Source organism: Pristis pectinata, chromosome 18 (assembly GCF_009764475.1).
Source record: "Pristis pectinata isolate sPriPec2 chromosome 18, sPriPec2.1.pri, whole genome shotgun sequence".
In the NCBI taxonomy this organism is placed as follows: Eukaryota; Metazoa; Chordata; class Chondrichthyes; order Rhinopristiformes; family Pristidae; genus Pristis; species Pristis pectinata.
In genome coordinates, this window is record NC_067422.1 from 8,304,844 (window position 1) to 8,331,822 (window position 26,979).

The 26,979-nt window shown below is 37.1% G+C and overlaps 1 protein-coding gene across 4 annotated transcripts in view; it reads right to left on the reverse strand.

Moving 5' to 3' along the window:
- Positions 1 to 26,979, reverse strand: part of LOC127579865 (brain-specific angiogenesis inhibitor 1-associated protein 2-like) — an 86,712-nt gene that overhangs the window by 54,349 nt on the left and 5,384 nt on the right. For 2 of the 4 annotated variants that reach the window (XM_052032872.1, XM_052032873.1), the window contains exons 2-4: positions 23,388 to 23,463; positions 19,621 to 19,665; positions 16,727 to 16,813 (exon numbers count right to left, since the gene is read on the reverse strand). In XM_052032872.1, coding sequence (XP_051888832.1) covers positions 16,727 to 16,813; positions 19,621 to 19,665; positions 23,388 to 23,463 — 208 coding nt within the window. The remainder of the gene's footprint in view (positions 1 to 16,726; positions 16,814 to 19,620; positions 19,666 to 23,387; positions 23,464 to 26,979) is intronic. The other 2 variants (XM_052032875.1, XM_052032876.1) reach the window with 1 other exon arrangement.

Below are 26,979 nucleotides of genomic sequence, written 5' to 3' on the forward strand. Positions count from 1 at the left end.
AACTTGTGACAGGTTGAAGCAAAAAAAAAATCTAATTTAAGTAAAACATTATGGTGTACTTTGATCTAAATCTTCAAAACCTTTTATTATTCAATGGTTTATATATTAACAGAAAAAGTAAAAAGTTATTAACTGAAAGAGATAGAGAATTAAGCACATAAGCACTAATTAAAGAACCTTGTAATTTTAACCTCTTAGCTTGTGTTCATTTATTTTAAATGCAATACAACTATCTCTATAGGTACTGATTTCACTCATCTGTCATCAACAGCAAAACACAGCTGGAATAAAGGAGGATGTCCATTTCTGGTTACCAGTTCTGTCCAAATGCTGGGGAACTCAACTGCAACACTTGCCTATCTGCACATTTAATCACGCAAAATCTGATGCTGTCATTGCCTTTCATTTGAACTCTTCAACATATTTGAGATACACTTTTCACACTGAAGCACAGATTTTCTGGCAGTCAGCTGGTAAGTTTCCTACAAGTATGACTAAGTATATAAACCCAAAAAAAACAGGCTTCCTGCCAAGGAATGAACAAATCTGAATAATAATGGAAATGCATTTTTTGCCAGAACAACCACTGGGACTGCATGCCATTTATAATTTTGACTTAAATAGTAAAGTTCTCTGACTGCTCTTACAGGAGTTGAACTATAATTATCCTTTTGTTAAGGAACTCTATTTTTTGAAGTTATGAGACTGAAGAGTAAAAGCAGTTTCACAAATTGTTCGGTCTACAGAGCACAGCTGTTGCCAGCATCTTAAAACTACTAGGGGAAGGCTGTTCTCACTCTGTGCCATTAAAAGCAATTCTCCCCACTGAATCCAAGCTGAAATCATGAACAAAATGGTATTTTCAGGCAGTAATAATACTGATTGCTTCAAGTAACTTGAAACCTGGCCAGCACAAAATAGAAACTTCACAGGTGTTCTTAACTATTTAATATAGTTAGAACCTTTAATCTGTCCCAGTATGTAGCGTGCACCACACACTTTATAATTCAAGTAAACACTACCAATTGTTAAGCTAAATCCTCAAGCAAATCTCTATCCAAATTACAAAATGCATGTCATTACCTTTAAAAGCACAAGTGTACATATTTTTTTATAAAAAGCAAATCCAGAAGTTATTTTGGTTAGAAAAGGGAAAATCATTGAATATAATGTATCAGGATTTTCAAAAAGCTTTCAGGGTGACACGAGGTTGGCAGATATAATTAGGGCACACTAACATTGGGGGTGATTTTATAACATGGATAAGACTTGTTAATGGACGGGTTGTAACACACGAGATACCAAAAGGGTCAATGCTTGGGCTTCAATTATTTACGAATTCAATGAAAGAGGACTGCAATGTTTCCTCATTTGTGAGGAATACAAACAATAAAGGGGAGACAAAGAAACTACTGTATAATAGACAACTGAATGGTAAGAACATGGCTGATGGAAGGTAATAAACAGAAATTGAGTATGTTAAAGACCAAGACTGATAATATCCAAAATCTAAGAAAATCATGAGATATGGAATAGTGCAGGAAGGTGCAATGAAAATAGATCAATCACAACCTTACTGAATGGCAAAGCAGACTTGAAGGGTCAAGTAGCCTATTTCTGTTTTTTTAAAAAAGGTGTTCACTTAGCTTCCAAAAGCTTCAGACTTAACTTGGAATTAATTACAATATTCTGGCTAGTTTAAAATTATGCATTTAGAAGATTTCATATCACTTTGCATAAAGTTTGTTAGCCTGATACAGTGTAACTGTAGTAGATTAAGAAATAAGCACAAAATTAAAATGTAAGCTTAGGGTTAAAAGGACCTATTACCACATTTTACTAAGCTGTTAAATTAGTGGCCAAAATGGCAATTCTATAGATAATGATAAAATGAGGGGGGAAATTTTTAAATGGGTGGTCACTTTGAGGGAAGAGAAGAGTTTCAACTTGACGTTAATAATCACATCTTTGTCAGTGCAAATATGAAGTACAATTAATATGTACTCCATTCAGGGCAAGCTAAATTAGCTGCAAAGGAAGTAATGGCTATTAAAGAAATTTAATTAAAGCATCAGATTCAAGCAGTTATGAGGATAAAAATGCTATGACTGGCTATTTTATTTGGAAGAATGCCAGGTGAAATGAGAATAGCTTCCAAAGTCTAAAACAGGTAAAATTTGGTGGTAAGAAAGATAACAGTTTCCCTTTTGATTACAACATTCTTACCAAGTTAGTAGCTTAAAGTTGTAGTTTTAATTGATGATGAAACAGAGTTTAATAATGTGTTTCTGAAACTAACTTTTCCCATTTACATGGTTACCTAATTAATGGTCATTTATCCTTAATTATGTAAAGATATGCATGTTGTAAGCTTAGAGTGAGGGGCATGTGCGACATTGGAGATTAAAATAATTACTTACATAAAAGAGTACGTAACTCAAACCAAAAAGATTTCCAACTACCATGGCCAGTTTGTGTTGTGTTTCGTTTCATATTTAATTTATTAAAGCTGTTTACATAATTCAAGGTAATCACCTTCATCACCTAATCCACTCCTGAGTTTTTTTTAAAAGCTGGTAGGGGATCTGTTTGCAACAATTTTGCTAAAATGTGGCCGTTATAATTAGAATCATGTACTCTTTGTGATAGTGTTCAGGAACAATGGATCTTTCACTGTTACATATAGAGATTCACCCTTGTTTGTCAACATCAAGATATAGGACTTCCGAGAAATACACAGCTTTCATTGATCCTGCCTTCAGAAAGTCAAAAATAAGGAATTTTTTTATGCAATGAATGATCACTTAACTTTCCTCAAGTATTTAAGAAGTGTTATAAGTATTGCAGCAATCAAAAAAGACACTTGCAATGAAGTGAATTTGGATTGGTCAATGTAAAATGCATGGTGAGAGAAGAAAGTTTATACAGAAATTAAACAAAAAAAAGGGATGATAATTTGAGGTGGTTGATTAGACAGTTTCAGATGAACAAAATCTTTTAACTGAGGGAGAGTTTACAGAAGTGCAATGGTTTTGGCAGACCTGCAGAAGAGCCCACATCGCTGAAAGAACTAATAACTTCAAAGAAATGTTTAAGAACACCAATTAGAGAAAAGCAAATAGTTCAATTTCTCACTTGCAGTTGATAAATCTCAAAAGCTTAAAAGCAAAAGTTTTATCTAGTGATGGGGCGGGGCGGGAGGAAAGTATCAAATGGAAGAGAATACTACAGCAACAGATGGAGACTCACTTTGCTTACATGAATTGAAAAGTTGAAGAACCTATTACTGAATAATAAATGTAATTTATCATATATTCCTTGAATAAATCAAACCTATTTTCAGATTTCACTATGAAATTGCTACAAATGGTTATCTATAAAAGAGCAAGGATCAATATAGTGATTAAATAAATTCCAGTCTGTATATTGTCTGCAAATTGATGCAGTAAATTAAAACCCTGCTAAATAAGCATTCCGTGACTGATAGTGTAAGAGATTCTATGTATTAGTGGAAGTCCTATGTGATTGACAAGTACAGAAACTATTTAGAAGTTTTTTTATTACATGGAAATACTGAAATAAGGGGAGAAAAAAGATGAAATATGAAGGTAAGCTATCCAATAATATAAAAGAGGATACCAGAAGTTTTTCCAGATATATAAAGAGTAAAAGAGAGGCAAGAGTGGACATCAGACCACTGGAAACTGATGCTGGAGTAGTAGTAATGGGGAACAAAGAAATGGCAGACAAACTGAATAAATATTTTGCATCAGTCTTCACTGTGGAAGACACCAGCAACATGCCAGAAATTCGAGAGACTCAGGGGGCAGAAGTGAGTGTAGTCACTATTACTAAGGAGAAGGTGCTTGGGAAGCTGAAAGGTCTGAAGGTGAACAAGTCAGCTGGTCCGGATGGACTACACCCCAGGGTTCTGAAAGAGGTAGCTGAAGAAATTGTGGAGGCATTAGTGATCTTTCAAGAGTCACTAGAGTCAGGAATGGTTCCAGAGGACTGGAAAATCACAAATGTCACTCCGCTCTAAGAAGGGAAGGCGGCAAAAGACAGGAAATTATAGGCCAGTTAGCCCGACTTCAGAGGTTGATAAGATGTTAGAGTCCATTATTAATGATGAGGTTTCGAGGTACTTGGAAGCACAGGATAAAACAGGCCAAAGTCAGCATGGTTTCCTTAAGGGGAGATCTTGCCTGACAAATCTATTGGAATTCTTTGAGGAAGTAACAGGCAGGATAGCGAGTGAGTCAGTGGATGTTGTTTACTTGGATTTTCAGAAGGCCTTTGAGAAGCTGCTGCACATGAGGCTGCTAAACAAGATAGGAGCCCATAGTATTACAGGAGAAGTACTAGCATGGATAGTAGATTGACTGACTTGTAGTGTTGAGGAAGCAGGGAGTCTGCAGAAGGACTTAGACAGGTTGAGAGAATGGTCAAAGAAATGGCAGATGGAATATAGCATAGGGAAGTGTAGGATCATGCACTTTAGTAGAAGGAATAAAGGTGTAGACTATTTTCTAAACAGGGAGAGAGAATTCAGAAATTGGAGATGCAAAGGGACTTGGGAATCCTAGTGCAGGATTTCCTAAAAGTCAACTTGCAGGTTGAGTCGGTAGTAAGGAAGGCAAATGCAATGTTAGCATTCATTTCAAGAGGACTAGAATATAAAGGCAAGGATATAATGCTGAGACTTTATAAGGCATAAGTCAGACTACATTTGTAGTATTAAGCAGTTTTGGGCCCCATATCTAAGGAAAGATGTGCTGGTGTTGGAGAGGGTCCAGAGGAGGTTTACAAGAACAATCCCGGGAATGAAAGAGTTAATGCCTGAGGAGCGTTTGATGGCTCTGGGCCTGCACTCACTAGAGTTTGGGGGGGGGGGGGGGGGGGGGGCAGTGGGGGCAGTATCTCATTGAAACCTACCGAATATTGAAAGGCCTGGATAGAGTGGACGTGGAAAGGATATTTCCTGTTGTCAGAGAGTCTAGGACCAGAGGGCACACTCAGAATGAAAGGACGTCCCTTTAGAACAGAAATAAGGAGGAATTTCTTCAGTCAGAGGGCGGTAAGTCTGTGGAATTCATTGCTACAGACTGCTGTGGAGGCCAAGTCATTGGGTATATTTAAAGTGGAGGTCAATAGGTTCTTGATTAGTAAGGGCGTCAAAGGTTACAGGGAGAAGGCAGGAGAATGGGGTCGGAGGGAAAAAACAAAATCAGCCATGATCAAATGGCAGAGTAGACTCGATGGGCCGAATGTCCCAATTCTGCTCTCATTTCTTATGGAAATGATCTCTATTAACTTTGTGCCCAATACAAATTTCCATAAAATTATTATATATTTGACACATTTCCCCAAGCAGATATTTTACTGTACTTCCAAAACCTCTCCTCTGAAGTATTTGTTCACATGAGAGCACTGATTTTACTGACAAAGTATTAGATACTTCTGGCCAACTTACTTCTTGATCAATACTTCGTAGCACATCAGGCATTCAGTTATCTCAAGAAATTGTCAAAATAGTAAAGGGTTCACAAAATAAATTAGGTAATATCCTCACTTACAGAATAGCCCGAGTTGCTGGGTACAATGAAGTTGTTATTTCATCCATTCACTGTAACTAATTCTGCATCTGGAATTAACACTGACCAAGTTCAATTTAACAATCACCACCTGGAGGTAAATTAGCACCACCTATAATATCAAGAGCAAATATTCTATTCAAAAACAATTGGAATAACAAGTGTTAGTACAGATGAGAATACATTCACATTTCCTCAGAGCATGCACTTCCTAGTTAGAGTATACCCCACACATTAAATATTCAGTCTTAATTTGTCCATTTTTTCCCCCAATACAATGACTAAAAAAAAGGCATTTGAAGTGCATCGACATAAAAGAGCCCTGGTGACACTTCAAGTGCTGTGTGACAAGAAAAGCAGATGTGCTCCAATGATATCAGCTGCAGGGGATCCCCATGGAATGGTTCTACTTCCTGGCACTGACTGCAAATGCAGCACGCCAACAAGGTTTTACTTTTTTAAAAAAAGAGATACAACGTGTGTTTCAGTAGAGTTTTGGAGAACAAATAAATAGCTTGTGCTTGATGTAAAACCTGACAGCAATGTTGAGACACAGTGTACAGAAGAGGTCAGAGGGTTTACTGGAGGCTCAAGGAAAGCTGATTTATGAAAGATTTTAAAAACTTCTTGAGACAAAGCGGGGGGCAGTTACATTTCTGAATAGAGGGCTTATTTGTATTTATCCTCTCAAACTGAAGTGCATACATCTAGAGTTACAGGAATGGGGAGGAGGAGCTGGGGGTTGGTTGGAAAGAACGAGGATGGAGTTTCAGATGTTTTCCACTATTGGTGTGAATGTTCACCATCTTAAAACTGGATTGTTGCAACGTCAATCTATTTAGCAATATTTTATTTTGACACCTATTAAATATACATTTGCACCTGCAAAGTCTACCAATCATTTTGACGAACTTAAATATGGATATAATCAATTTTAAAGTAATATATTAAACAGTGGTCAGTAACTACATGCCAAACTCATAAGGACTCAAGGTCGGAAGAGGCAAGTGAAATCTAATAAGCAAAATTGTAAATCTTGATTGAACCAGTTAGCAAGACAATGGTTGTTAATTAGTTTGATAAATTTCACAACACAAATAAATGGCCCATTTCACATCTATAACCAGACAGCTTCACATGGAAATGGAACTTTAACAGAAAATGTCTCTAGCAGCGTACGTCAAGCACCAGGTAACAATGCCTGACTTGGCGACAACCGCATCATGAAATCATACAACCTTCACCACCAAGCTTTATGGTCGGAAGTCAAATAAATTTGAAATAATTGTGAAAGATTTTGATGTAATGATTTTAAGTAAATAATGCAAGTCACACCTCGAAAGGTTAAAAATTAGTCAGTCCTAGTACTTATTTGAGCTTCCTGTGCAACAGCAAAATAAAACAAAAGCCTCTTGTCCTTGCCGAGGTTACAGTCACACAAAAACGTCACCAAGAATTAGCTTCTTCCATTGTGCTTCAAGTTTACTGCAAGGTTTCCTATCAGGAAACAGCTGCCTTTGGCATACATGTATTCTACAAGTGAAATGAAAAGCAGTCCTTTATTGACCATTAATCTAATCAAAGTATTTACTTTACTGGTCACTATACAAATACATATGACAGAGCTGTTGGCAGCAGCTATAACTTTCATTATGCAACATGTCCTACTAGAACAGACCCAAGAAAGACATCATACTGTAAAAATCTTTCAAAAGTTGAAAATCAAAACAAATCTTTTTACGTTTAAGAAAGCATTTTAGTTCCAAATGTTCTTGGCTTCTGCCAACTATTAATAATTATGATTAAAACAGCAATAATTTTGTATTGGTGCTTTAAATTAAATATCAATAATAGATTTGCTTTGATAGTGAACAGTTTAGTTAAATGTGCTTCTTTACTGCAGTTTCAGATGTTTGAACTAAAAGCAAAAAAATTGCAGAGGCTGCAAATCCGAAAATCCTGGAAGTACTCAGCAGGTCAGGCAGCATCCGTGGAGAGAGTTGATGTTTCACATCGATGAACTATCATCAAATGTAAGGCAGGTCATCAATCTGTCAAGCCAATTCTGTTTTGCTTTCCATGCATGCCACCTGATCTGCTGACCATTTCCAGCATTTTGTTCTTCCATTTCATCAGGTACCTCCCTAAAACAGTACTTCCTTCCACGGGTCCTGGTCCCAATACGATCACCGGTATTATTACCAACACCACTACGCCCTGTCAGAAGTAGAGAGAGAAGCTGATAAACTCATGCTAAAGGTGTTTTTGCTTTCCAGAGCCTAGATTTTTAAGGAAGTTGAATAGATTTCCTTTCTAATTAAAACTGTCTACTATTAACAGTTATTTCAAAAGTAAGCAATGACCTCATGAAACATTTGTGCTGTGGTCTTATAGCAGAATGTTCTGGGAGACATTCCATAAACTATTAGCCGTGTGTATGCACAAATGAGCAAGTGTTAACACCGCCCAATCTTAATGATACACAAAAACTAAAGCAATAATTGCAAAAATAAAAAGTCAGCTCTTATTAACTGTGCTAACTGTATAGTTAAACTTGGATACATCAGCTAACATCCGTAATTCACACAACTAAAATGAAGTCTACTCCACTGTCATTTCCCAGATGTAATACTTTTAACAACTTTCACTTTGTAATGCAAGTAATTAAAATGCATGAAGAACAGACATGGATACAAAAGCCGGTCTTGAATGTACTTGGGTTGATAAACAACGATTCTATCAGCCATTATGCAGTTGAGAACCAACGCAACTGACTACAAAGCACTAGCTGTATTGTTCTTAAACAACATGTCACACTAATGAACCGTTGCTAAAATATGCTCAGAACAGCATTCAGTAGTCTAGCTGCCTGTTGGACAATAACTAGCTGTTCTTTATTAAATCAGTACACTAGAATCCCCTTATCCACCATTAAAGTGGTGCCCTTAATAAGTGAAGGAAATTGGCAGGCAACATACAAATTTAGTCTTACACAATTATCCTTTATTATGCAATAATATGGGAATGGTGATGAAAATAAATAACAAATTTAACACCATCACCAAGAAACAGTGGTAAAATACAATGGCAAGGTCACTTTCACAAAGTGATCTCGTGCAAGATTATGATGGAATATAGATAATACAGGTTGTACTGTAACAGTAATCAAGCAGTGTTTTGGAAAACACAGCTGTATACACACCAATTAAAAAGGAATAAGAGAATTCTGTTTATAGGAGAAGCCTATTTAATTTGCTTTCTTTTAATCCAAAATGTGGAAAAAGAAAACTAGACTTTTACTCTGACTTGTGGGGCACCTACTGCTTAACCACTCAGATCAATTGCTTTAATCAGTGGAAGTTTCTGAAGGATAGTTTAAAGAATTTGAAATGAACAAGGTTTCTGGAAAGTTTTAATACTGAACTATTAATGAAATTTAATCTGCGCTGGGTGGTAAAGGGACACAAAATACAAATTATTATCTACTGGACAAGTTACCATTCAGTCAAATCAAAGAATTTTTTGTGGAATGTCTTAAATGAAATAATAACCAAATTAATAGTTCAAACAATTAGCAGACAAAAAAACATTTTCCTATATATTATTTGTAAAATATTAAATAAAGTCAGTCAAATAAAAGGCCAAATTAAATAAAAGTAAACACCAACCACAGCAAACCCAGTCTCGGCTACCTAGAAGTCAAGGTGAGCAGTTGCATGGAACTCCACCATTTACAAGCCCTCATTCAAGTCACCCAACATTCTAACTTGAAAATGTTTTGCCAGTACTCCATTGTCACTGGTCCAACTACTGGCCCCCTACCCAACAGCTCAACCTTCAAGATTTCAGGAGCAGTAAACCATTGCCTTCTCAAGAGCAACTAGGGATAGCTAACAAATGGCAGCTTTGTCAGTAATATGCATATCCAGTATCTGTTCTTGTTATGATTCATTTACTCAAAAATTTTTTAATAACTGCTTGTGAAATGAATATGAAATTTAATGAACCTACTATAGCAAAAACATTTAGGTAAAATATTCCTGCTCTGACGTGTAGAGATGGGGAAAGAGAAAGCTGTCCTTGATAATAACATCCAGTCACTCCATGATAGGAGGTACAGGATGGTGAAGACAAAAAAGAAAATCAAAGCAGCAACAGGTTGAAGTGACTTCGTGACTGACCTGGGAGGCAAATTGCTTAAAATCAGGCTTCAATGTGTTTTACCAAGGGATCAAGAAACAGACCATGGAAGGAGCATGCACAGTTCCAAAATTTAAGTGCCTTTTCTAGCACTTGTTATGGGCCAATAAGAGCAAAATCCTAAGCACAGACTTTTTCCTACTCCAGATTACCCTGCCTGGTGATGATTGCACCCAGCTGTCAACCTGGCTATCAAGTCAGCTATCTGCTGAGCAGAAAAATAAATGCCATTAAATTTAGTAGAACTCCCAAGGCTCCAATATTGCCAGGTTCTTTGATCAGTCTCAGCCTTCTCTGCATGTTCCTGAAAACATGAGAAGCATTAAAATTCACATATTTATTGAACATCTATTACCCATATGTGAACTTCCAGTTTATATATCACTCTGAAAATGGAATAGTGCAGCCTAAACCAAATGATTTACATTTTTTCAGTAATGGAGTGGTCCTAGATGCATACAGTGAAACTACGGCTGCCCTGGATCTGTCAGAAAGCATGCTCCCATGGCATCAGCTCTTACACTTGTTCTAAATTAGGTTTACATTAAACACAGGGATTAAAAATAGGCTCACTCATCCTCATCATCAACATCAGCAGCAGCAATCAGGGTACAAGCATGTGCACTACGCATACACTAATGCTGCCATGCACCCAAGGGGATATCAGGCTACATTTGTGTACAGAAGAACGCTGGAAATAATTCTTGTCAGAATATGTTAACCAACAAAAGTTTGCTGTAAATAAAAGACAGAAATTAAGAGTAAAATTAAGAATAAAATTGAGAATCTCTTAAGCTTCTAAAACTTTGACAAGTATTTGAAAGCAGAAAGATTTTTGTTCTACTGAAGTTTTGGGTTTTTTTAAACAATGTGGTGATGCCACAAAGAAAAAGATCAGATTGTGAATTTGTGGCCCAAGTTGTTTTAGCAAACCTCTGCCAAGGTAGCGAAAAGACTACTGTAATTGTTCCCAAACTACCAAGAGTAAATGGTGAGCAGCGCTTGGCTGGAAAGGAGTACTGCTTCTTGTCAGGAGGTCAGGGGAGGTGGGGGAAGAAGGTCAGTCAAGGATCCAGTTTTTGACTTCTGAACTGTGACCTTTCCATCAACATATGATAACATGGAGTAATTAAAACAGGATTCGATTGTAGCATCTTCCATAAATTAGAACATCTGCTAACTACCATCATTTAGCCTCATATTTGAAACATGGTCAGCTGCTCAGGGTCACTGAGTGCCAGCACTTATATAACACCATTGATTTCAACCTAAGCTACCCTGCAGGGAACAAACAAGGTGAGAAAGTGTTTTCAAACCACGATTTGATATGAGTACATCAACAATTCTGGTACAGAATAAAAACAGAGCTCAAAAGATCACCTCTGCTCTTAAGCAACAGTCATTGATAGGGAGAGATTGAGCAAGACACCACCATGTAGATTCATCTAGTTTGTAGAAATTAAGTTACCTCAGAAATATTGGACCTTGAGTTTTTATGTACAAGACATACTTTAATTGAAAGTATGCATTTAAATAATGTTTTTTTCTTTTGAGAAATTAATTCTATTCAAATGAACTCAAAGTTTCATTGACTAAATTTCTGTTTATCTTTAATGAAATACTATCTAGAAATGGTTAGCAAACTGCTGTTGCACAATACCAGTCAAGGATCTTAGGACTCCAGTCACAAGAAACATTAATCAACTTTGTCCAGCAGCATAAAAATAACTTGTTTTTCAAATTGTTGAAGCAACATCTTTTCTGGTAGATTTGATTCCATAAATGCCACTACTCCAGCTATTCATGCATAGTCACTGTGTGTTCTAGGTTTGAGATTGACATGATATTAACTGAAGTCTGCCATTTCCAAACAGCCCAACCATCTCTGAAGGCACTTTTTGCATCACTACTAATACTTAACAAAATATTTACTGCTGAAACATACGACATATTAGCATATGACCTCAGTTATTTCAAACAGATTCAAAGCATAATTAAAACAAGCTTACTTAGAAATCCTGTTAGGATTTAATGCCTTGGAAATTGCATTTTACTTTTCCAGTGCAATAAGTGCATGTGATGGGTTCTACTCACCCGCCCACCAACGCCAAATCAAGTGCAAAAACTAAATTAGGATGTCCTCACTTTATAAAACTGCTTTTGTGGTTTTCTCCCATTTAGATGCATTGGAAGCTGACTCACGCATTCAAAAGTGGCAGCTACTGCCCGAGTTCATAGCTGCCAACTTATTTACATACTGTCCAATGGAAGGCAGGTTAGCATTGTTAAAGCATTCTCTTTTGGCAGTCATACAGGCTGCCATGGGCGTGAGGGGAAAGAATAAATCATGGTGAAATGGGGCGGGGAAATGTCAGTACAAGGGAAAGGGATCAATGGCACAGCATTGGGTAATGAGACCCCAGAATGCTAAGGAATGACACGACCGGGCCCCGTGCCACAATCAGGCTACAGCCACAGATCACTGAGGCCAACCATTGCAAGATCTATGGCACAGATACAATGTAGGCTTTGTCACTGCTGCCTGCCTGCAAAATGGCAGCACTCACAAATCAATGCGGGGGTCGGTCAGTGAAAATAAAAACCAATGCCTCAGCCAGGAATACTAACTCACAGATGGTTCCCAACTTTCTACATGAAATTCTCCCATTTCACATTGACCTTTAGATCCAAATTTTCAAGCTTAAATTGGAAAGGCATGTTGTGCTTTGATGGGCAAAATATGGCAGCCAAAGAACATCCACGTTGGGATGAACCATGATAGGATATTCACGGTCCAATTTCCTGATGGACACAAAACACATCAAAACATGTGCAATTTGCTTTTCATTTGTGAAATAAGCACAAATGTATTTTTCGAAACTAATCTAGAAATGTATCTTCATACTTCAAGACCAAGGGAAAAGCTGACTTACTACTAAAAATGTACTGATCCCCAATAGCAAAATAAATGCTAAATCAAAGTTCAAACACTAAGTATGAAACTAGACACACCCAGAAGAAAAACATCAACATTAAACAAATTATGGTTCAACAGTTAGCAGTAAGCATCCAAGACTATGTAGCTCTCCACAGGCTGGCAAAATGTCTCAAAAGTCTTCACAAGGGAGCATTATCAAATCACTTTAAAGACAAAAGAAAGGTGGCAAAGAGAGATTTGGAGAAGTTCTACAGATTAGGGCCTTGCCAACTGAAAGCATTTTCTCTGATGGTGAAACGATAAAAGCCTGAAGAGCGATGGGCAAAATTAGAAGAGTTTAGAATTTGGATAGACAAGGGACTGAAAGAAATGATGCAGATTATAAGGGAAAGAGAATGGAGGGATTTGGAAACAAGGGTCAGAATTTTAAAACTGTGGGATACCACTTCCAGATGAATCGCTAAAGGTTGACAAGCCAAGGTAATAGGTGAACAAGACATTGCCCTAATCAGAAGCATTTTGGATGATGGAGAGTAACCCAAGGAAGTTCAGCTGGCAGTGTTTTGCAATGGTCAGATCTGGGGGTGACAACAGGAATAACATGAAAGTTTCAGAAGATAAGCTGAGGAGAGCAGACAATCTCAGCAACAATAATGTGTGATCCAATATTCAACCTGGAGTCATATGTAAGATCGAGGCTGTCGACAATTTTTGACAATGGGAGGAAGTTGGTAGGGAATGGAGTTTGTGCCAGTTCCAAAAGATGATGGCTTCAGTCTTCCTAATAAATTAAATAATCACACACAATTGATCTACTCAAATGCAAACTACAATCCCATGTGCCAAATCTTTTGTATATTCTATTCTAATGAAATATACCAAAGACACACATCACAGTTGCTGTTGTTGGATATAAACTTCTCTCCAAGTCACAACAGTTCAAACATTCGAAGAATAACTAATTTGGCTACAGAAACTATTGTTACTTCAGGGGATATTTTACATTCAAGTGAAACACCGAGAACCTGCTGTCAATGTGAACTTACGGACTGAATAATGAACACCTGCTCAGTTCAGGTTAACTGGATTACGGCTAATATCAAAGCAGCTTATAACAAAACTAAGATATTTGATAAACAAAGATTAATACAAACTGGGAGAGAACATCTTAGCTGGAATTTATTTGATGACTTTTTATTTCAAACTGTTTAAAATACAGCTCATTTTAAAGTAACTAATCTATAAAAGATTACAGAAATCTACAGCTCATTTCCATTGATTTAGACTTCAAATAGCTCGAGGTTTCACATGGAATTATTGGTCTTTTAGATTTTTGGCCAACATCCTGTTATTTTCATTTTTTTTTGCGGAGATTGAATTACTTCCTTAATTTCCTTCCTGGTCTTTAGTAATTAGATAAAACATTTTACTTTAATACTCTAATCTTGAAGAATCTCAGAACTGTTACAGCACTGGAGGCGGCTCTTTGACTGAGCCCACACCACCGTTTTGCAAGATTATGGCTCCTCATATCTGTGCACGCATTTTCCCTTCAAGTACTTAGCCAATTTGATTTTGAAAGCCATGATCAAATCTGCTTCAACTGTTCCTTCAAACAGCATATTCCAGATCATGACCACTCACTTTGTAACAAGGTTTTTCCTCATCACCTTCAGTCTTTTTTGCAATCACCCTAAAACACTGCCCTCAGGTTCTTGAATCTTCCATTGGAAGCAGATTTTCATTATTCACTGTGTCTAAATCTTCCATAATTTTGAACATTTCCACCATATCTCCACTCTAAGGAGTAGTGCAATCTTAGCTTCCTAGACTAGCCATGTAATCAAAGACCCTCAACTCTGCAAGTTTCCAGTAAAATCCTTTCCGGTACCCTCTCCAAGGCCTTCACAACCTTCCCAAAGTCTCGCTGCCTTCTATGGGGCCAATATCCCAGCTGTGCACAAACTTCAAATTGACGTTTTGTAAGGGTTTCTGGCTTTTGTAGATAATGGATTCTTAAAGAGAGGAAAAATCCCCACTGGTTCAATCACCTTCAAAGATAATTGCACATGTGGCCCCAGTCCCCTCCATTCTTGCACTCCTTTCAGAATGCACCCTTTCAATTATATTCCTTCTATTCTTTCTCCTCACACATTTATAGTGTCAAATACCTTAATACAATAAAAAACAAACAAAATCTGCTGCTTCAATACTAACTGAACAGGCCTCATTCCAATAGGAGGGAGGGAAAATAACAGCAAGAGACAAAACATTTTGAACTATTTCCCTTCTACAGTATTTTAAACAGATGGCATGAGAAAGCAGGGTTCAGAGAAAATGCAGTGAACCAAAAATCGTGAGAGTCATTCAGAGCTGTGCCCCGATGTAAGGCAACTTAAAATATCTTGACAGGTACTTGAATGAACAGGGCATAGAGGGATCTGGAGCTAATGCAGGCAAGTGGGATTAGTATAGAAAGGTAAGATGATCGGCATAGATGAGGTGGGCCAAAGGCCTGTTTTAATGCTGTACAATTCCATGACTTCCAATGCATATTTAGTGGTTTTAAGCATTTTGTTGGTATCAACTGTCTTCTGCGCAACTGCCAAAAAGCCAAATCAGGATCAATATACAATAATTTCTCATCACTAAAACTTACAATTACTTTAAATATAGAGGGGGAGGGGTATGATGGTTGGAAATATGTGGCTGTAAACATGTACATACAAAAATATTGCCCATGGGTTTGTGAGATGGCTCTAGATTAAAATTCCTACACTTCCAGACACCAACATAATATAAGTGGTGCCCTTGCCAAAATAAATGTTTGAAAAAAATTATTAAAAGATACTGAGAATGTAATCTCCTGTGTCAAATTATCATTAAGAGTGCATCATGAAAAAATGCTGCTGTGTGCTGCAATCCATTATTTACAATATGGAAATCATTTGGTACATGTTAAAAATATAATAACTCAAGTATTGCACCAATGAAATAGCATTCCATACAGGAATTAAGAACAGAAGATGCAGATAATTGATCTTTTCTCCACTCCTACTGAGCAAGTCCACTGGTTTCAAAGGTGCTGACAGTATTTCAGTGTATCACCTAAAATCTTACACCTTATGCACAAGCCAATTCATTTCAATTTGAAGACTGTCATTGCAAATCCAACTTAATCCTCACACATAGAAATTTTCCCACTATGTGGTCTCCCCTTCATTGGAAAAACAAAGAGATTAGGTGAACACTTTACGGAAATTCTCTGTTCAGTCCACAAGGGTTATCTTGAGTTTAGTCAGGTCAGGTTGACATCCTAAAACATTCAGTGTTTTCTCTCTCCATAGAAGCTGCCTGACCTGCTGGGTTTTCCAGCATTCTCTTTCATTTCAGATTTCCACAATCTGCCATGTTCTGCATCACAGAGTTCCTGTATATTTTCCTTCTGCATTCTCATCTCCAGTTACATCTCCTCTTGCCATTAACAAGGCTTAGCACCCTCTCTTTACCAATAGCCAATCCCCGCTATCCATTTCCTCTTGATCTCCACCCTATCACAGAAAAGCCCCCCATGTGATCTCTACTCTTCCTCCCTCTCCATAATGTAAAATATGCCTTATTTCTGACATTTCCTAGCTCTGATGAAAGACTGACCTTCGTATTTCCGGCATTTTTTTTATTTCACTTTCCCAGACCAGTCACAAGATGCGATTCAGAAATGGTCAATCCAAGAGGTTCATTTTCTTCAATTTCAACAGGACCAGGCATGCTCAGATTGTCACTTTTAAATGAAGTGGGGATTTTTAAAAACACCAAAATGTTCACGGAATCATCAAGCCTTTGTTTGATTACACAATCACCAATATAGGCCAGTACAGAAGCATCTCAATTTTCTAAACCAGGTGATATTTTCTATGTTCATGGAGGAAATTTAAGCATGAATTTCACCTCATAGCTTATTCTTATTCCAGCCACCATGTCATTCATTACTCACCCATCTCCTTGGAAGCTTGGCTATCGCTGGCTAGTTCACCCATTTTCACTAGGGCCTCAAAATAGCCTTTTGCTGCAAAGGATACACCTGGAATATTCAGATTTCAGAAAACAGGTTTGTAGAAAATGCTGAAATACTTTTATTGCTACAGTTAAATGACTCAACACCAAAAAACCATTTTGATTTAACAAATATTTTCCTCTTCTTTTAAACAGCACTAATGTGAATTCAAACATTGGCAATAGAATATTTTAAAGCAGCATTTTAGGATTACAAGGCATAATCATGACAATCGTCAGAAGTGGAAGAAACGCACGCAGCATTTTAATGAGATCTTTAGGTTCAAGCTTCATTAAATGGGTAAATGGAGGGAATGAAAGCAAAACAGACAGTTAAAAACTGGGAGATAGAAATTTATCATCATTTAAGGACCAAACAGATGCTGGAGTTACTATCCTCCACTGTACTTTGCCCCTGATATTTGGCTCCATTGACCAGGAGGGATGTACAATCAGCAGCTAATTACCTTCACTCTTTCAGTGAGGGGAAACAAAAATTTCTACCCTTACACTTCTAAACAATTTTGATGGAGGCTTTATGAATTATAGCTGGGATACATACTTATCAGAGGATAGTAGCTCAAAAGTAAAGCAAGTTGTACATCAGCCTACTTGCAATCAGGTTAAAACAAAATAAACAGGTATAATTCACAAAATTAAAACAGACATTGTGGGCCAAAGGGCCTGTTCTGTGCTGTACTGTTCTATGTTCTATGACACAAAAGAGACTGCAGATGCTGGAAATCTGGAGCAACACACACAAAATGCTGGAGGAACTCAGCGGGTCAGGTCTCAGTCCAAAATGTTGACTGTTCATTTCCCTCCATAGATGCTGCCTGACCTGCTGAGTTCCTCCAGCATTTTGAGAGAGTTGCTCACAAAATTAAAAGCTGGTTTTATTTAAAATTTCATTAAACTAATAAAGATAAGGTTGATTAAGTCTGATTTCATAATATATTGTGTATGTACACAAATGACCGTTACGGAGATTTCCAGTAGAATTATACCACTGAGTACCTGTAGGGCTTCAATTAAATAATCATTTTTGCTTTTGAAGTTGATTTTGCTCCTTTATTATAACATTATAGTGAATTAATTGAGTAAACTCATTAAAGGGCAATACTGAAATGAATTTAAATTTGTAATTTACGAGTTTAGTCATCTAACCAGACAGAGTTTACCATTTATATTCACAGCCAATTTCATACTTCCATTTGTCTCAATAAAATGAACTGCAGCCCTTTTCAGGAAAAGGCCATTTTTCTGAAACAATATTAGAAAAAAAATCAATCCAAATTAAATAAAAACATCACATTAGTTTCTGAAGCATACATTACCAAGATCTCATTTCAAATCACGATAGTATAAATACAGCCATTAGCTCTCAATCGCTCTGATAATGTTGAAGTGCTTTATCTGTATAAATTGAACTTGGTTTTGTATGAATGAAAAAAATCAAAAAGGTTTTTGACTAACCTGTTGAATACTTCAGGCATGTTTTCAACCAATACCCAAACATCAGAGAAAAACGTGCTGAAGTAATAGCATTTTTGCAGATCCTTAAGGGCTTTAAAATAAACCAAAGCTAAAGTCCTCTTACACAATGCACATCTTCTTCATGTAGCAATGTATATTGACATTCCCTCTCCACGCCTTCCCCCCCCCCCCCAAAAGTAAAAGTTTTCAACAAATTACAGTTAAATAGAACCACTAAAATGGGGAATTATCAGCTTTAAAACGGATTTTCAAACACTTGCATCGTACAGAGATTGTATTTACTGCATTAATGCTGGATCATTGGAGAACAAGGAAGATTTACTTTTCATTTCCACCGAGCTCAGAATATGGTCTGAGACCATAACTCTTAAACGGCTTCCCAAGACACTCTCGATGTAACTAATTAAAGTTAACAGATGAGCAGCTCTATGCCTTTGAACATTCAGAAACAAGTACAATCATAACTATTTTTAGATCACAATTATTTTAGATCACAAAAGCAAGCAATGATTAAACATTTTATATATATCATATTACACTTAACCAAAATAAGGAAGCAACACTTTAATTGCATTGTGTGGATATTCTCTTGTTGCTCATTTCCACAAATTCTCCTTAAGCCTAAAGAGATATTCAGGCAAGACCATGGGCCTCACAACTCTGAACAGCTGACAAGAACTTTCTAGAGTGGAGAGACAGAATTCTTTGTCTACTTTCAATCTCGACAAAATGGAAAGTTAGCGCAAGTTGATTCTTAAATTTAAAGAAAAATTGTTGAAAGCACATTATGAACAAGGCTGAAAGATTAATAACAGTCAGTCCTAGGTATGAACTAGCCTTACTACTGCACTACCAGAACATCATAATCAGAATTCAGCTTTTCAAACAGCCCACAAACTACTTATTACTTTGAACCTCAAAAACATTTATTTCTACTGTACCTGTTGACCTAGTCACAGAGTGCTGGTAAAGCAAATAACCATAGTATACATTTAAAATATAAAATAACAAAAGTATTCTTTACAACAAAAAAAAGGTCATATGAAGAAAACTTCAGGGCTCGAATTTAATGCCAGCTGACTAATCAAGTATTAATGAGCCTTTACATGTTGTGAAGTCAGCTTTAGTTAGAATTTTTCTTGCAAAATAAGGTTAAAGGAAAAAAAAATCATAGCTCAGCATGCCATCAGCATTCACTCTCCACTACTGTAGTGTTTTTCCAAAAAAAGTTATCATTCTCAGTAATGGAATGAAACGGTGGAGCAATAATAAAATGCAGATTCCGTACATGCACGAATATACTTTGATTCACTGCACATACGGTATGGTATTTCTCACCTGTTCTAGCTTTCTTGATCCAGATTTTCTCTGCACCCATGTGGCCTGAGGTAATGATCCAACAAGGTTTGAGAAAAACAGTAACAGTGGGGAAAAAAAAACAAAATTCAAGATGGTGTTCCCAGCAGAACTAGTGATAGCTACAACCACTAGTAAAAATTGACCAGCCACTTTGATATACATTTTAGGCTTGGATTCCAGAAGATCAGCATTTGCAACTCAGTTCCTGGCGCCATCAGGGGCAAGTCTGGCTCCCTTAACCCAATGGCAGGCTTGACGACTCTCAAAATTGTTGGATCTACGAGCCTGCCATTAAGAGCAGGGTTTCGAAACATCAATGCCAGAAGCTCGCTCACCAAATCCAAATTAAATCAATGACAATACAAAAGCAGCTTAAGGAAGATTTAGATTCGAGCCCCGAAATTACATAACTATATTTCTTGTATTAAGATCTGAGAATTAGTATTTTGCAACCTCCCATATTGCTTTAGGAAATTTTGATTTAATGATTATTTTGGAATTTTTACCAGCAACTGTACTACCACAAATATTAGGTTTAAAACTGAATTAACCCAAAAAGGGTATGTTGCTTTTATTTTGCAATAGTTACCATTGGAGTATGAAATATAATCGAGCATCATCTCACTAAAGTATGTAATCATCTGGAAAGTTCTCATGTTTAAGGTTTCTTCCTCAGCCAATGTTAAGATTGCTAGCTCCCTTTTCAGTGACTTCAAAATTTGCTGAATTTGTTGAGATATCAGAAATTCTGACCTATGAAATTTATTGCTTGTACGTTTAAGATTTGCAATTTAGTTTTTGCAAACAATTGTTTTGGGTCAATCCAAATCAAGATACCAACATATATCATTTCCTGTATGTTTTTTGGCATTGGCTAAAAAATGCATTGATGTTTCCTGAGATTGCAACAAGGGCCCCAGATCTTAATGTGTTTGTTGTGCAATACTCGTGCATAAAATTACAAGTGGGTTCAATGGTAATTTTATTTTTTTCTGGCAAAATGTGGGATTATTTGGTGATTAAACACAGGAGAATAGATTTCCTTGCACACTGCGAGATATACATTATACATTAGAGGTTCTTTAACCACAAGAGGCAGCACAGGTTATTTTGCACTGTCTAGCTCTTTGAAAGCATTTTCTTAAATTTCCTCTATCTTTCCCCATATTCTTGCAACATTTCTCCTTCCTCATCTTCAACTATCTATATATCCATATCCTTTTTAAAAGTAAAACTGAATTTGCTTCCATCACACTTTCAGGCAGGGCATTCTAAATTATAATAGTTCACTCCCTATCTTCATGCTGATTCTTTGCCACGTCTCCACTTGAATCAAGATTGACTGCAGATGTTGGTCCTTTACTACAATATATAATTACATTCCTTTACAGAATTATGATCAATTCATTAGAATTATGCTCTTGTACAGGGGATTTTATTAGCATTATGCAAAGTTCAGAAAGATCACTTTTAAAAGGCTTTCATAAATCAAATCTTTAAACAAAGAAAGGGGTTATTTCAATAGCCAAGGCCATCAGGAATTTTATAGAATACAATGTACTACTTCCCCAATTCAATAATTGTGTTCATTCCAATGCAGCTACCAACACTGCTTTTACTTTGCTGAAAATTTCAGGATCACATATAGCATTACAATTTAGGGAGGGAAGGCACTATACAGTAAACACTACATGTAAAAAGGGGTTCAGAAACAGATGCCAGTAGTTAATTTACCAAAGTTTTTAAAGGTGGCAGGAATGTTGACAAAGCTGCTAAGAAAACATATGGGATCCTTGATTTCACAAACAGAAATTTGAGTGCAAAAGACAACAAATAACAAACTTTTGTAAAATATTGTGACTAACTCTGAGCAGTAAAGTCTTCAGAAAAAAAAATCAAGGCCTTAAGTTCAAAGGAAATTTACTAGACTAAGGAATAGTCTCATCTATGATTCAATGAGATCATAGCTGATGTGAACTGACTCCATCCACCAGAGTGGGCCACAAGGTGAAAAACTGTTTGAGAGTAGTGACCAGGGAAGTTTGGATGATTCTTCACAATACAGGGAAGATTAGGGGTAGATTTTATGTTCCAAAAAAAAAAAATCACAAAAAAAAGTTATGAAGAAAAGGAGAAACTCAAAATGCTCAGTATCCAGAGGATGAAGAAATTGGAGAAAAACAAAAATAAGCCACAAATTTTTTAGGGCCTGAATTGTATTGCCTGAAATAGTGACAGAAGCAATTTCAACAACCACTTTCAAAAGGGAAGAGGAGAAGCAAAATCTGCCAGCTCTGGGGAGAGAAATTAATTGGATATCTGCTTCAAAAGAGCTGGCCAAAGCACAATGGGGCAAATGACCTGCTTCTGCACTACATCATTTTATGTGACTTGCAATTTAAATAGCTGCTTCTAACATCCAGCTCAATGTTAGATCCCCAACAGAATTTCTCCTGAAAATAAGCAACTGTTTAGCTTATGAAATTCGAATTGTATCTTATCCAAATAAGAAACAAGTAATAAATAAAAAGTTTTCAATTAAAGGCATTTGCAATCATTTTGATTTAAACTGAAGGCTGTGAAAACAGTCAGCAAATGGCTTATTTACAACCGTCATGCTGAATATTTAATTAATTTTAACCTATGTACTGATCATCCAATTCCTTTTTTCATTTAGTCTTTGTAATAAATTTCTTATCCTCTCTACCCTGTTATTTACCTCACCTTTCAGAATGACAACATTAAAAAAAAGACTTTTTGGTGAAACATTGACACATGAACAAACTCACAAACATTTAACCATTTATTGTTAAAATAAACACAAAAATCCTTAGACTCACAAGGGAGCAAAAATGCATGAGAAAAATAAACCCACCCCACTTAATGCTATCTGCAAATACTTCAGTGAACAAAAATACATCATTTGATATGATTTGTATTGCTCATTTAAAACTAGATGTGAAAAATCAAACTGATAACGTTGCTGTATGCCTCCTACCCCCATATAGCCTTCTCTCATCCTGTACAGCTAAAAGTTTGCACTCAAAACTTCTAGAAATATGGCTTCAGAAGCTCTACTGTGCATTGAAATGAATGGAAAACACAGCTTCCTCAGCTGTGGCATGCTGCTTAAGCTATTTCACAAGCACATCAAAGTTACATTCCAGGAGAAAAAACCTAACTCCATATCTTTAAATAACCTTCTTACAAGACACCACATTTTATGTATAGATAGAACAGTGCCTGGCTTTATTTCTCATGCAACTTTCCTTTATTTTGCATTGTTACTTGTAGACTAGCTCTCAATTAGTGAACATGATTTCAGTGTGAACACCCCCACACTGTAGTTCAGCAACAGACAGCCACTTAAGTCCATCGCGATTAAAAAGGTTAAAACCCTAGCATCGGAGATCATTATTCAAATCTTCCATCACGTGGTACGTTAAGTCTTAATTCTTAGTAGGACCATTGAAAGTGACACACTTTGCAAGCAAAGCATCACTAAATGGACAAAATTAAATGGACAATTCTGCTTCACCCATGGCTCAGTGGAAGGCAACATTAGGATCCAAAGTAGGAATCAGTGACCTGTCACCCATCTAACTGAAGGAGAATGCATGGAGATGAGCAAACATACTTACACAAGCAAAATAAAAATCAAAACAAGGACAAAACACAGACATCAATCATATAAATGGACATTAAAAACAAACTCAGATTATAAAACAAGTGGACAAATAACTTACTGGAAAGCGCTTTTTCATAAGACTTCCCCATAGCGATAAAGTTTCTCAGGCTGGGATTAAACTGGTCCATAATGGTCTATGAAAATAAAAGGTCAGAATTTATCTGCATTATCAGTGCACTACATATTCAAACTCTTCTCATATGAGATAATATTTATGATCTGAACACAATGTATATTATTTTGTTTTACATACAAAAATTACCTGGATTTCTGAAAATATTATACCAAGTTTACACTTGGTCTAGTGGTAAGAATTTGTCCTCTGCTGCAAACATTAAACATGGAATATAGCAAAACTCAGTCCTACTGAAGTCAATGGGATTAATTTCAGAAGCCAAGTTCAACATCATTCATCAGACATACAACAGAGGATGAATTCCCACCTCAAGCTATATGGTGCAATTCCTCTCATTGAAGAAAGCTCACAGTTATACTTCAAGCAGCATTCTGTAACATGCAACAATGTAAAAATAAAGACCAGAGACCCAAATTGAAATCCCAACATAGCAGATGTGATTACTAATCAGGAATTAAGACAAACAAGTCATTAGTAATAATGATCAAAATGCTGCCGTATTTTTGTAAAAATCCATCCGATTCACTAACACTCTTTGCAGGAGGAAATCTGCCAACCTTACTCAATGTAACATAAATGCAACTCCAGACCCACCAATGTGGCACTCTTCAATACCCGCTGAAATGGCCTGGCAATCCATGAGCTTTGAGGGATGGGCAACAAACACTGGGCTTGCTTGCAATGCTCAGATCCTGAAAAGTTTACAAAAACCATGCCTTTTCAACATTCTTATATTCTCCAGCTACCCTCCAAGAGGAGCTCGTCAATTATGAAATTTAACCTGCTGCAGCTCCACAGATACCACTGTTGATCACTGGGATGTTTACAAATGCTGGTATTCACAAAATGGGGCAGCTGTAGCCTCGCAGAATAGTGATAATGTGGGTCAGTCAATTTTGCAGTGCTTGTCAGAAGTCACCAGTTGGGTTCAATTAAGACCAATTTAACTTCTCTTCTTATTAACTTCAATGGACTTCCATAGCTTTTGTTATATCTATTAATCATTAATCAGTGTTCACTGATGAGTTAGATGCAATAGTTCAATAATTCCACACTGAAACAGAGGTAATTACTCCCTACTATTATTCATCAAATACACACTCACATTTATTACAATGAATTTGGCAGCTTTGGGAAAATAAATAGCATGGACAAGTTGCAATCAGTAAAATCATAAATTTAACAGTGAAAGCAACCTTATGTTGGCCAAAGTGCTGATCAGCAGTTGATAATGCCACTCCTAGTAAGAGCCTTCTATGAATTCACTTTGCTGAACTCCATTTACTATTACAGCTGCTACAATCAACTACAGAACTGTAACTACAAACACTTAACTAAATATCTGTCAAAGTCAGTTATTAATTTTAAATCAATTCAGTAGTTATTCTAACTTCTCACCTCCATTAGTCAAGTATGAATACAATCAAGAGTTACACATCCTCATTCTGATCAAAAGCAGCAATCAGTCCCTTTACAGTAAGTGGCTATGAAGAGGTGTGCACACAAGTTTGCTTCACTGCAGAATATTTGCTTGAAATCCACCCAACTCATTCTGAAGCATAAAAGTATAAATATTCAAATCCAAAGCATTGATTTACATATAAAAGGCACATTACACTCTTTCCTGCCAGATTTTCATCTTGCTAGAGCTTTTAGCTATGCAAGAAAGATTGTGTCTCCTTTATAGTGTTAATTGAAATACTTAATTGAAACATGAACATATATAATTAAGGGAGTTGAATACTTCCTTGCCTTGCTAACACTAAGCATAGAACCATCATACAACTGGTTGTTGCAAGTGTGGTAGGAAACATCAGTGAAAAATAAATAAATATAAAGAGCCTTCGACCAGCTATGGTCAAATCAAATGAATTACATCAGCAAACTGTCTAATATGCCAATGCTTGTCTGGGGAACCAGAATTCTGTGCTATTGGTAAAGAAACAGGATGGTAATATAAACAACATCAGCTGACTATAGATTCTTAATTCCCAAGGACATTATTAATCCACTTGATGACTCTTCTGCATTAATGATTGATATATCACAAGTCTACTCACCAGGATGCGAACTTAATGATTGGACAAGAAAGTAGTTTGAATGTATGCAGCGAGGAAAAAAAGGAAAGGCTTCTCAGAATTAGGTGACTGAATCAGCAGGTCCTGTGTACATATCCAACTACAAGGGAACATTTGCCAGAGGTGGTTGTACTTAGTTTAATGATTGGGGTGTGGGTTCACCACCTATAAAAGTAAGAGGTTTGGCAAGTACATACAGAAGTATCAAAAGAAACCAAGAAGCGATGAAGGAGACCCAAAGGGGCCATTAAAGGTGGATAAAACTAATAAGCTGCAGAAGGTGGTTATTGAGGGGTCGTATGGTTGATGAGGGGTCGTATTCTGAGTGGAGGTCGGTGACCAGTGGTGTACCTCAGGGATCTGTACTGGGACCCTTACTATTTGTGATTTTTTATAAACCACCTGGATGAGGAAGTGGAGGGGTGGGTTAGTAAGTTTGCGGATGACACGAAGGTTGGGGGTGTTGTGGATAGTTTGGAGGGCTATCAGAGGTTACAGAGGGACATAGATAGGATGCAGAGTTGGGCTGAGAAGTGGCAGATGCAGTTCAACCCAGATAAGTGTGAAGTGGTCCATTTTGGTAGGTCAAATATGTTGGCGGGGTATAGTCTTAATGGTAGGACTCTTGGCAGTGTGGAGGGTCAGAGGGATCTTGGGGTCCGAGCCCATAGGACACTCAAAGTGGCGGCGCAGGTTGACTCTGTGGTTAAGGCGGCATATGGTGTATTGTCCTTCATCAGTCGGGGAATTGAATTTAGGAGCCGGGAGGTATTGTTCCAGCTATATAGGTCCCTGGTCAGACCCCACTTGAAGTACTGTGCTCAGTTCTGGACACCTCACTACAGGAAGGATGTGGAAGCCATAGAGAGGGTGCAGAGGAGATTTACAAGGATGCTGCCTGGGATGCGGAGCATGCCTTATGAAAGCAGGTTGAGGGAATTCGGCCTTTTCTCCTTGGAGAGACGGAGGATTGGGGGGGACCTGATAGAGGTGTATAAGATGATGAGAGGTATTGATAGGGTAGATAGTCAGAGGCTTTTCCCCAGGGCTGAATTGGTAGCCACAAGAGGACATAGGTTTAAGGTGCTGGGGAGTAGATACAGAGGAGATGTCAGGGGTAAGTTTTTTTACTCAGAGAGTGGTGAGTGCGTGGAATGGGCTGCTGGAAATGGTGGTAGAGCCTGATACGATAGGGTCTTTCAAGAGACTGTTAGGTATATGGAGCTGAGTAAAATAGAGGGCTATGGGTAAGCCTAGTAATTTCTAGGGTAGGGACATGTTCGGCACAGCTTTGTGGGCCAAAAGGCCTGAATTGTGCTGTAATTGTTCTATGTTCTAAGACCATTGTTCCATGGACCACAGAACTGTCCATCCAATATCAAGATGCTCATATTTGTATAGCCCGTGTTGCAAAAAGTCATTCAAGCAGCAGTTCA